This window comes from Scyliorhinus canicula, chromosome 19 (assembly GCF_902713615.1).
Source record: "Scyliorhinus canicula chromosome 19, sScyCan1.1, whole genome shotgun sequence".
In the NCBI taxonomy this organism is placed as follows: domain Eukaryota; kingdom Metazoa; phylum Chordata; class Chondrichthyes; order Carcharhiniformes; family Scyliorhinidae; genus Scyliorhinus; species Scyliorhinus canicula.
The window spans coordinates 77,680,955-77,693,041 of NC_052164.1; the positions used below are offsets into that span (position 1 = coordinate 77,680,955).

General features: G+C 49.5%; 1 protein-coding gene across 2 annotated transcripts in view; it reads right to left on the reverse strand.

Annotated features, from left to right (window-relative positions):
• The window catches only part of LOC119954500 (cystathionine beta-synthase-like protein), a 58,178-nt gene that overhangs the window by 19,515 nt on the left and 26,576 nt on the right, over positions 1 to 12,087 (reverse strand). For both annotated transcript variants that reach the window (XM_038779788.1, XM_038779787.1), the window contains exons 7-10: positions 11,484 to 11,575; positions 6,866 to 6,991; positions 4,943 to 5,027; positions 1,533 to 1,638 (exon numbers count right to left, since the gene is read on the reverse strand). In XM_038779788.1, coding sequence (XP_038635716.1) covers positions 1,533 to 1,638; positions 4,943 to 5,027; positions 6,866 to 6,991; positions 11,484 to 11,575 — 409 coding nt within the window. The remainder of the gene's footprint in view (positions 1 to 1,532; positions 1,639 to 4,942; positions 5,028 to 6,865; positions 6,992 to 11,483; positions 11,576 to 12,087) is intronic.

Below are 12,087 nucleotides of genomic sequence, written 5' to 3' on the forward strand. Positions count from 1 at the left end.
TACTAAAACGTCATCAAAAAGCTTCCTAAATTTCAATAATTTTATCTAATCTTTTCATTGAAATATTTTTATCAGCCCTGCTGAGCTTTACTGTATTCATAAAGCCACCAAACAGGTTAAGTAACAACTGGCAAATCCTTCCAACACACACCAATGGCAGGCGGTAAGATTGGACTGCAGATAGACAGTTACCCAAGGCTGGAATAGAACCCTGGTCCCTGGTACTATGAGACAGCAGACATAACCACTGTGCCACCATGATATTCAACTGTATTGTAAGGGAAAGTCCTGTATACTTTCAAGAATGCAAAGTGGCAATGCCTTGCATGCACAGGGGGGATTATCAGAAAATCTCCTTGTGTTTTTCTCTGAGTATTGAGGGGATTTGTCTTTATACTCCTGGAGACTCCAAGATGTCCCATGACTGTTAGTTACCCAAGTTTAAATTCAGCTCAATGCACAACTTCCTTCTGAAACTTCCTCTTCCCTGAACTTCAGAATGATCTCTTACTTGCTTCAAGATGTTAAGATCAAATCTTGGCATCATCTGTGCTAAAAGGCCAACTTCTCTGCTCATGGCTTGCTGCATGACTACTCTGAATGGAATTCTGACAGGCTTCACTGTTTAGTGGTGATAACTCTGCACTAATGTCTCCCTACACTTTGCACAATATAAATGCAATCAGGTACCTTGAACAGCTGTTGGTCAGGTAGCTCTCTACAGAGAGTGGTGACAAGTGGGCAGCACAGTAGCATTGTGGATAGCACAATGGCTTCACAGCTCCAGGGTCCCAGGTTCGATTCCGGCTTGGGTCACTGTCTGTGCGGAGTCTGCACATCCTCCCCGTGTGTGCGTGGGCCCCGTGTGTGCGTGGGTTTCCTCCGGGTGCTCCGGTTTCCTCCCACAGTCCAAAGATGTGCAGGTTAGGTGGATTGGCCATGATAAATTGCCCTTTGTGTCCAAAATTGCCCTTAGTGTTGGGTGGGGTTACTGGGTTATTGGGATAGGGTGGAGGTGTTGACCTTGGGTAGGGTGCTCTTTCCAAGAGCCGGTGCAGACTTGATGGGCCGAATGGCCTCCTTCTGCACTGTAAATTCTATGAAAAAAAACTGGAGGGGTTCCTGATATTTCACCTCTGGGTCAGAGTAGTTCATGCTAGGAACAAGTAGCAAGGACACTAATTTAAATCCGTAGCATGTGTACAGGTCCATCGTCTACACTCAGCTTGTGTTCCTCAATGCTGGAAGTTCAAAAGTGTGAAATCTATTCTTATCGCTTGAATAATTTGAAAGAACCATTCATTATTCCTGGGATATAGGCACTGTTTTTGGTTTCTTCGCTCGCCAGTTAGAATAGGAGAAGGAACAACGTTAAATTTCACCCACGTCCCATCTCAAAATCAACCAAGGTTCAGAGATGAATGGAACAGCAACTAAGGCCTCAGGGTAAAGGGCAGGTACATTATGAGATTTCCTGTGTTCGGTAGAAAAGTATGAAGGTTAATCATTTTAGGTTTTGCTTAATAACTTACATGTAATTTCGGACAGAGTCTGGGAGGATCACAACACAGCGCTGCCCTTCTTTCAGTTCTTTTGCCACTCTCAAAGCTGCACACATGGCACTACCAGAACTTCCACCTACATAGCAAGAAAGATGGAAAAAAACACAGCATTCACAGGTTACATTTGTCATACAACGGACTGTAATTTGCACTTAAATATTGAAGCAACGATGCTCGTCATCACCTCAAAAAAACATGAGCACAAAAGTTTTACAATCTTTGTGGCATTGATTCCCATTTTCCTGATGCTAGTTTGAATCTGTCACAAGGCAAAAGCTCTCTATGTGCACAGCAATAGTGATCTCATCAGGCAGGTCAAGTGCCAAATCACATTGAAGTTTTCTCACTGACATCTAGTAAAAGGAACTGATTAATCTTCATGTTAACTTACCATTACAGAGAGTGAAATAAATGTTGGGGATAAACATGGGATTCAGGCAGCAGCTGCAATATCACTGACAAACTTTGTTAATAAAAATAATTTAGAAAATATGTTTTGCGTTTGAATACAGGAGAAATTTGACATTCCACAATCAGAAATTTAGTTTTTTAGGACCATTGAGCTGATCATGAGTAATTCTGAACATAATGCATCAGTGAAAAGGTGCAACATGGTACAACTTTTTCAAGGGTTTTCATAGCAAGACTAATAGCATAAAAGGACAGGTTCTAATCAGTTCAGTGATTACTAACTGATTGTAGACTGAGGAGTACACTGATGGAGATTTCTGGATTTTTCTGTGTAACTGTGCATGTGTGAACTCCAGAATTCGCTGTCAGTTTTGGGCGGCACGGTGGGGCAGTGATTAGCACTGCTGCCTCACAATGCTGAGGACCCGGGTTTGACCCAGAGTCACTGTGGGGTTTGCACATTCTCCCCATATATGGTTGGTTCTCACCCACACAACCAAAAGAGGTGCAGAGTAGTTGAATTAGCCGTGCTAAATTGCCCCTGAAATGGGGGAAAAAATATTTTGCTGTCAGTTTCAGAGGAGGAAGCTGACAGTTTTACCATCATTAAAAGATCTGAGCCAATGACTCAGATCAATGCTACCAACATCTAAAATTAAATGCATTGGGTATTGTATTTAATCCAATAGTGGACTGTATGAACCCATATATTGTAAATTGCGCTATATTCCGAAATCTCAGCCAAGTGTTGATGCCGGTGTCAAAACCGGCACGAGCGACGCCGGCGTCAACGGGCCTTCAAGCCCAGGCAGTCACCCCTGCAGCCACCTGGACTGGCCACTTCCTCACACAAAATGGAAGAACACAAAGGTTACAGGGAAAAATGGACAGTTGCAAAGAGACAAGCAGTTTGCAGAATCCCCTGTAATTCTAGCTGCTAAAGAAACCAGACAGCATTGTAACTAACGAGCTGCGCATATTAAGTGAGCGATTCCCAGTGATTCCCAGGCACAATGGACACAACAATTAGAAGAGATTGAAACATTCTATAGAAGGTCAGACATCCCGGCGCCAGTGGAGTCTGAAACAAAAGGACACAAATAAGGTGGAAGGAACCGCCCGGTGATCGAGGAACAGCCCCGTTATTGGGGGAATTCAAATCAATCGATTGGGAAGAAACCCAATCGATTGCAAGTTTATAGAGGGTCCGCCCAGAAGGGCGCAAAGCCCCTGGGACCTATAAAAGTCAGGTCCCAGGACTGATTCTTTCTTCTTGACCAGCCGGCCCTCCCAGCAGAGCACCTTTGCAGCAGAAGACCTTGAGAAGGAGAGGCCTGGTCAGCAGCTGCCATCAAGTAAGTGTCATACAACGCACGCTACGAGAGTAGACACTCCTGACCCCTTTAGTCCACACCAACTGGAAGCCTAACTGGTGTATTGAGTTATTGGTCTGAACTTCAACTTGAATCTTGTGGTAGTATCATAACGATACCTGACGACTCTAGAGCTAAGGAATAAAACAGAGCCAAATTGAGTGTAATGCACACTCACCCAGAACGAGCAACACCCCTTTCTGGGGGGCTAGAACTGCACCGTGGCCGCATGCGCGGACACGCGCCGGCCGTGGCACGCCGGCTTTTGGCGCCGGAGAAACACACAACACTCAAAGACTGTTCTAGCCCCCTAGGAAGGCGTGAATACCCGGGCTTGGAGGCCTGTTGACACAGGCATCGCTCGTGCCGGTTTTGACGCCGGCATCAACACTTGGCTGAGATTTTGGTGAAATCTGGCCCTTGTGTCATGATGGGCCAGTTAGTTACTTTTACAATATTTTTAGCATCTTAACTCATAATGATTCCGAAAACATTTGTTTTTCACAATTCTGTCAGACAGTATCAGTGATGGATATTTGACACCAATGTTGAGGTGACTCAGAGCAAATCTTCAGCTCCCTCACTAATGCCATTTTGGTTCTTTCCCATAACTACATGAAGGACTGAGATACTGTACAAAACCTTGAAAAATATCCTTCTACCAATGTGCAGTTGTCCAGGAGGCATCCTTTTCCCCTTAGTTAATTTTATAATCAAAATATTACGACATTCAGGGAAAGTTGCTTGAGGCTATCTCCCAGCACATAGATATAAATGACCATTCAATATCAGATCGCATATTTTCGAACTTGCAAAATGTGATCCACAATTTAAGCAAAATTTATTCAGTAATAATCAGGATGCAATTCCAAAACCACTTTCCTTAAAACAAATATTCTATCATTTCTTTCATGACAGCTGTTGGGTGGATACATTCTTTATAAGATGTTCTCTCTTGTTATTGGGATTTAACTGTTAAAAAGGCAGGGGACTGTGATGCATCATGAATTATGTTTTTAGCACCCCCACCAAAGGATTCAAAAGATGACTGTTTCCATAATTTTGGTGTCTTCTTTGGTGGGTCATTTAATTAAGGATAATGATTCCATGACAACAATATCCGTCAAACTCTCCAAGGTAACTGCTACCACCTATCAGGTGGTTTCCTGCTCAGCATTACATATATTGGGATATGAGTGCACGCAAACGCAAGGCAAAAACAAATACCGAGTCATGCTTTAAAATCTATCTGATGACTATCATTAAGGCTCAAGAATCCCTTTAATTGAAGCAAATGTTCTCTTCTAAGCTCTGGAGTTAATGATGTGTGCAACAGAGTGCTGGTAATTATCAAGGAGCTACTCTAGTCAAAATCAACATTATGTTTGAGAGATCAATCATTCCACCTTCCAGTTGTGTTTTGGACCAATTTCACACCGTCTTGATTTGGCATATTAAGATCAAAAGCAATAAGTCCCACAATTCAATGTCACCCCACCTGGGAAACAAGACTGTTGGAAAGATGCACTTTCTGAACATCATTTGAAATCAAAGCAGAGCAAAGTTGATATAAGTACTATCTGAAACATGCTTTACCGCACAGCAATCCTTCTTTTTTGATCAACATCCGAGCCATTGCAAAGCTTTCTTCATCATTAGTCTTCACCCATTTGTCAATCACCTTTTGTGAAGAAAGAACATTCTTGTTACTCTTATGTGGGAGAATGCTGTTTTGAAGAATTTGGCGAAAGATCAAAACAATCTTTTCTTAGCTGCTCGGTCTAATTCGTTCTCCAAGAAATTGGCATTCTTCCTCAAAAAGTGTTTAATTTTGTCTTCAGATACATGTTATTATTGAGCAAGGAGGTAATGCATGCATTTTATTGTCAAGAGCTTGATAACAACATGCTTTTGTATTTGGTGATGGTATAGGCAGGGTTCATGCCTCCCTATCCCATGTCAACGAGTTGTGATACAAATCAGCTATGTTCCTACTGAGGAGCATCAGAGAAAGAACCATCGTCCTGCCAGCCCCATGGCACTCTGTACAAAGCAAAAGCAAATATTTTGGATCATTTTGGGATATATCCATAAGTGGTTCATTGTTCATTTAGTCTGTGAGGAGAAAGTTGGCAGCAGGTTCACTCAGCTGAAGTGCAATTCTCTTCCCACATCTAGTGGTTACACTGAGGCAGACTTAGGAGTCCTAGTTCAAGATTCTCTTGATGTTAACATGCAGGTTCAGTCGGCAGTTAGGAAGGCAAATGCAATGTTAGCATTCATGTTGAGAGGGCTAGAATATAAGACCAGGGATGGACTTCTGAGGCTGTATAAGGCTCTGGTCAGACCCCATTTGGAGTATTGTGAGCAGTTTTGGGCCCCATATCTAAGCAAGGATGTGCTGGTCTTGGAAAGGGTCTAGAGGAGGTCTACAAGAATGATCCCTGGAATTAAAAGCTTGTCAACCGAGGAGTGGCTGAGGACTCTGGGTCTGTACTTATTGAAGTTTAGAAGGATGGAGGGGATCTTATTGAAACTTAGAGGCCTGGATAGAGTGGATGTGGAGAGGATCTTTCCGCTAGTAGGCAAAACTGGAACCCAAGGGAACAGCCTCAGACTGAAAGGACGATCCTTTAAAACTAGGATGAGAAGGAATTTCTTCAGCCAGAGGGTGGTGAATCTGTGGAACTCTTCGTCGCTGAAGGCTGTGGAGGCAAAATCTTTAAGACAGCGATAGATAGGTTCTTGATTAATGAGGGGATCAAGGGTTCTGGGGAGAAGGCAGGAGAATGGGGATGAGAAACATATCCTCCACGATTGAATGGTGGAGCAGACTTGATGGGCCAAATAGCTTAATTCTGCTCCTATGTCTTATGGTGTTTCGTCCATTTCCATAGCTAGTAATTCCCAGAACAGGTCGAGAGTCAGTCGCCAAGGGCTTATGGCTTGAGGCGAGTCATTCCCCATCAAGCATGGGTGACCACAAATCACTCTCGCTCTTACCAGCAGCCATTGGCTGTTTGGAAGAATTTGCAGCTTGACACACTCACCTGTTTGACCTCTTTATGAACACACCTCCCTTGGCCATCAGGTCCCGTGGAGGGAGACTTGAATCCAGAGCTACTGGTTCAGAGGTAGGGATGCTATGCGCTGCGCCACGAGACCATTTAGTTAAATAGCTCCTTCTTTGTCATTTACATTGCACTCTTCAAAATTTTATATAGCTTGAATCTCAAGTGAGTGATTGTTGCTGCCTGTTCAAGGAATCTCTGCCATAAATCTTTTCAAAATTCGTTAACAAGATTGGGCCTTCCTCAGCTCATCATAACTGAAAACAATTTTGGATTTATTTTCAAATGGAAAGCATTTACAAAGAAATTGGCTTTAAATGTTGCATATTTTAAATCAGGACTCAAGTGGAACGAATCCTAAATATCATATTGTCATAATGTTATCATAAATTATGAGTAGTGAGCCAGTTAAAAAATCGTGAGCATTATCTGAGATGCTGGGACATACTTTTCTGTCTAGTACTGTGGGTATAAATGTGTGGCCAATTCCTTCCATTTCATAGGAAGTCTTGTCTGCGAGGTTCAGCTCTTCTGGTTCAGCCATGGTTGAACCTTCAGGGTCAACACCAACGATCTAACAACAATAAAGAAAATAAATTACATTTCACAGACTCGACTTAAGTTTTATTTGTGAATAAAATGTAATCAAAATTGCAGCAGATTTCTGCTTCGGTAAAATGTTCAGTTTCTTCAGTTTGACCTTGAAATGAGCTTACTGAGCTTTCAATCAAATATTGCACCGACAGTGATGTATCTGCTTTAAATGCAGTATATTGTTATGGTAGCACACCCCACCACCACCACCGTCATCACCAGCATCACCACAACCTACCCATTCCTATTGGGTTCTAATACAAGGGAGCATGAAAGTGCATGGACAGGGTCCCTCTGGGTTCTAGGCCTCCCCGATCGCACAGCGATTATGTGCTGCGGTGGGCAAAGCATCAGACAGTAAGCTTGGCTCAATTGAAGCTCTTAACTGGTCACTTATTGACCACTTAAGGCCATAACCCACCTGGTCTCACTTTTTAGGTCGGCAGGCAGGTGACAGCTCGGAGGGAATCCCGGAAATGAAAACAGGCCAACCACGGTTTAGAAAGGAGTTTGGGGAGGTCCCGTTAGAAGCCCCCATCTGGCTGGGGTTGCCCTCCCCTTAAGGCCCAGTGACCTCTGGGCCTTCCACCCTCTCCCCCTCCCAAGCCTATCTCCCAAGATCCCAATCACGCTCCACCACGTCTTACTATACCTCACACTCTGGGACCCCAGGCCAGTTACCTGGGCCTCCACTTCCCAGGATTGAGGGTGGAATTTTCCCAAAGAACAATGGCAAAGTGTCAGTTCTATTGAGAAAAACGGTGCATATCCCGCCAGCGGTGGTGGGAATTCTCACGGAACATTGAGCCTCGTAAGCAAACGTTTTTCTTCACATGAATCATGCCACGTTTTTGGTGGGTTCCCGCTGATATGCTTATGAAACATGATGACTGCGATCACCAGGGAGCTCCATTTTTCCACCTCCCCAGCACTTGTTCGAGATCCAACCGATGGGAAGGCACCCAGAAAGCCTGCTCCAATATTCTTGAAGGGATCCCCACCAGACTTCTGGATGGAGTCCAGCAGAGGCGGGACCTCCTGTACCTGCGTTCCAGAAGGCATTCCTCCAGCAAAGTGACTACCCCCGCCTGGTAAGTTGTGAATGTTTTCGTTAGTGCCAAATCCGCACAGAAGCAGACGGGGCAGCAATGCCAGAAAACAGTGAAGTACCTTCTTCACGCGGCGAGAGTAGTTCTGCCACCTCCATTCTGTCGCTGCACCCCCTCACCCACGTCCAGGTGGAAACTCATCCAGCCACCTTGTGGGTTTCCCATCTGTCACGAGCCACTCTTCGTCACCTCCCCCTCAATCCCCATGGAACCCCCCCTCCCCCAGTCTCTACTCTGCTCCTCACATCCTGCTCCCATTTCAGTCCAGTCTCACACATGCAACTCCTCAACCATCTGAACTGGCAGGATTCCCACAGACAATCTCTTCTCTGACTCCGCTGGGCAAACTTGAGCACAACAGGCATGAGTGGGTACAGCCACCCGGAGTGATGTGAGAGCTCCCATGCCGCACTTTGTGGAACGAGCTGCTCAGCTGGTCGGGGAGGAAGTCATTGGAGTGTGAAATGGCAGTGGTGCTCTCGGGATTGGTGGAGATGTATTCTCCGCTGACACCACAGATGATGAGAGTCAAGCCGCAAAAATTCAGGCCATGGGGTTTCATTTCCTTGGCCTAATATTCTTTCTGTTGATGAGCATAAAATGCAAGATACCCAAACTCTCAAAATTAAAGTACGCTATCTTTGATTCATGCATACATAACCAGATAGATATCTGCAGTACCTCAATAAATACAAATTACTTACTCATTGATACTCTTACTCTTTGCGCTGTAAAGACAATAGGAACCCTGGGCTGGATTCTCTGCCGGGGTGATCCTCCGCTTCACTGACAGTGCACTCAGGCTTGCGGATTTCCTGACGGCATGGGGGCGCTCACAATGGGAAACCCGATTGGCCAGCTGGCAGGACTGAGGATCCCGCAGACGGCGGGAGCGGCCGCACAAGAAAACAGGGGCGGGATTCTCCGCAGACCGTCGTAACGCCGATTTCCGGCGAGAAAAATTGGTGTACATGACTCCGGCGTCGGGGCCTTCTTTTAGGCCGCTATTCTCCGTTCCTGGAGGGGCCAGCAGCTGACTGACGTGATACGCGTCAGTTTCACCAGCTGCGGAAGTGGTGAGACCCGGCGTTTTTTGGAGGAGGAGGAGGAGAGAGACTGACCCGGCATTTGGGGGTGGGTGGGGGGGGGGGAGACCCGGCATTTGGGGGGGGACACCCGGCATTTGGGGGGGGGGGACACCCGGCATTTGGGGGGGGGGGAGACGCGGCATTTGGGGGGGGGGGGAGAGACCCGGCATTTGGGGGGGGGGAGAGACCCGGCGTTTGGGGGGGGGAGAGACCCGGCATTTGGGGGGGGGGAGAGACCCGGCATTTGGGGGGGGGGGGGGGGGGGGAGCCGGCATTTGGGGGGGGGAGGAGACCCGGCATTTGGGGGGGTGGGAGACCCGGCATTTGGGGGGGGGGGGAGACCCGGCATTTGGGGGGGGGGGGGAGACCCGGCATTTGGGGAGGGGGGGTTTCCGGCATTTGGGGGGGGGGGTTCCGGCATTTGGGGGGGGGGGTTCCGGCATTTGGGGGGGGGGTTGTGGCGTCGGGGGGGGGGGGTTGCGGCATCGGGGGGGGGGTTTGGGGGCAGCGGCGTGCAGAGAGGGGGGGCGACGGATGCCCGGGGCCAACGCACCGTCGCCCCCCCCTCTGAACGCCGCTGCCCCTACCCCAACCCCCCCCTCACCACCCCTACCCCCTTCACCACCCCTACACCCCTCCAACGCCGCACCCCACCACCCCCCACTAACGCCGCACCCCCCCCACTAACGGAGGAAGGAAGGGGGGGAGGAAGGAAGGGGGGGGACGGAGGAAGGAAGGGGGGGAGGAAGGAAGGGGTGGAGGAGGAAGGAAGGGGGAGGAGGAAGGAAGGGGGGGAGGAGGAAGGAAGGGGGGAGGAGGAGGGGGGGGTGTGGGTACCGGCCTTCAGAGGGAGGGGGACGGGGTGTGGGTACCGGCGTTGAGGGGGGGGACCCGGCGATGAGGGGGGGGGGACCCGGCGTTAAGGGGGGGGGGGTTGCGGCGTTGCGAGAGATGGGGGGGGCGGCGTTGGAGGGGGGTAGGGGTGGTGGGGAGGGGGGTAGGGGTGGTGGGGAGGGGGGTAGGGGTGGTGGGGAGGGGGGTAGGGGTAGTGGGGAGGTGGGGTAGGGGCATTGGAGGGAGGTAGGGGTGGTGGGGGGGGGTTGGGGTAGGGGGCAGCGGTGTACAGAGGGGGGGGCGACGGTGCGTTGGCCCAGGGCATCCGTAGCCCCCCCTTTCTGCACGCCGCTGCCCCCAAACCCCCCCCCCGATGCCGCAACCCCCCGGATGCCGCAACCCACCCCCCGATGCCGCAACCCACCCCCCGGATGCCGCAGCCCACCCCCCGGACCCCGCAACCCACCCCCCGGATGCCGCAACCCCCCCCCCGATGCCCCCCCCATGCCCCCCCCCGATGCCGCAACCCACCCCCGGATGCCGCAACCCACCCCCCCGATGCCGCAACCCACCCCCCCGATGCCGCAACCCACTCCCCCGATGCCGCAACTCACCCCCCCCAATGCCGCAACCCACCCCCCCCCCCCGATGACGCAACCCACCCCCCCGATGCCGCAACCCACCCCCCCGATGCCGCAAACCACCCCCCGATGCCGCAGCCACCCCCCGGATGCCGCAACCCACCCCCCGGATGCCGCAACCCACCCCCCGATGCCGCAACCCCCCCCGATGCCCCAACCCCCCCCCCCGATGCCCCCCCCATGCCCCCCCGATGCCGCAACCCCCCGGATGCCGCAACCGACCCCCCGATGCCGCAACCCACCCCCCTGATGCCGCAACCCACACCCCCCGATGCCGCAACCCACCCCCCCCGATGCCGCAACACACACCCCCCGATGCCGCAACCCACCCCCCCGATGCCGCAACCCCCCCCGATGCCGCAACCCACCCCCCCCCCCGATGCCGCAACCCACCCCCCGATACTGAACGGCGTCAACCATCATCAATGGTTGACGCCATTTTAAAGCAACTGTGATTTTCGCCGACGTGACCCATGGCCACGTCGGCGGGACTTCGGCCCATCCGGGCCGGAGATTTGTGGAATCTAAAAATATAATGAAATCCCGCTGGCGCCAGCTGTTTTCAGAGGCTGCCGGCGGGATTTGCACAGCGCCGGTTTTTGGCCGGTCAGAGATTTAAAAACCCTGCGGGAGCGGGAATAACGCCGCTGCCGGCCGATTCTCCGACCCTGCGTGGGGTCGGAGAATCCCGCCCCAGGTGCGGAGGGACGGAAAATCATAGCCCACTGTGTTTCTAATATCTGTGGCCATTTTACATTTTACTCCATTGGTATTCATTTGTTCCCCATAACATGAAATACCTGACAGCCAGGACATTTTTCCTTGAATTTCCTTGCTATGCCAGTTAGGGTACCACCAGTTCCAGCACCTGCTACCAAAACGTCGACTTGTCCTGTGAAGATCAAACCAAATAGAAAATCAATCTCAGGATGGCAAATCTGTCAAATCATGGAATTGGGGAATGTGCCATTGATTTCATTGGGAAAACATTTTTCAGGATTATTTTTAGTATTGTGTTGCAGTCTTAATATAGGTCAGTCTTATGAGATTAGTTATGCTCTAGCCATCAGCAGAGAGTCATCCTGACAGGATTAGATTTCACTAAGGTTACAGAACAACTTGTCCTTTACAAAGAGCCTTGAGTACACACTGACACTCCTTTGATGCATGCTGTCTGAAAGATCTGCCTGCACTACCACAAATAATTTACCCTCTGTAAAAATCTGCCAGGTTAGAAATGCAGTATCAGGAAGCAAGGGTGATTTGAGACATCACACCAATTTTGATAGTTTTGGACGTGAGTGTTAGATGATCAGTGAAGGAATACAGGAAGAATTGGAGCGAATAATGAAGATAACTTGGACCTACCAATGAGATTAGTAAAATCTGAGACCAGAATAAATC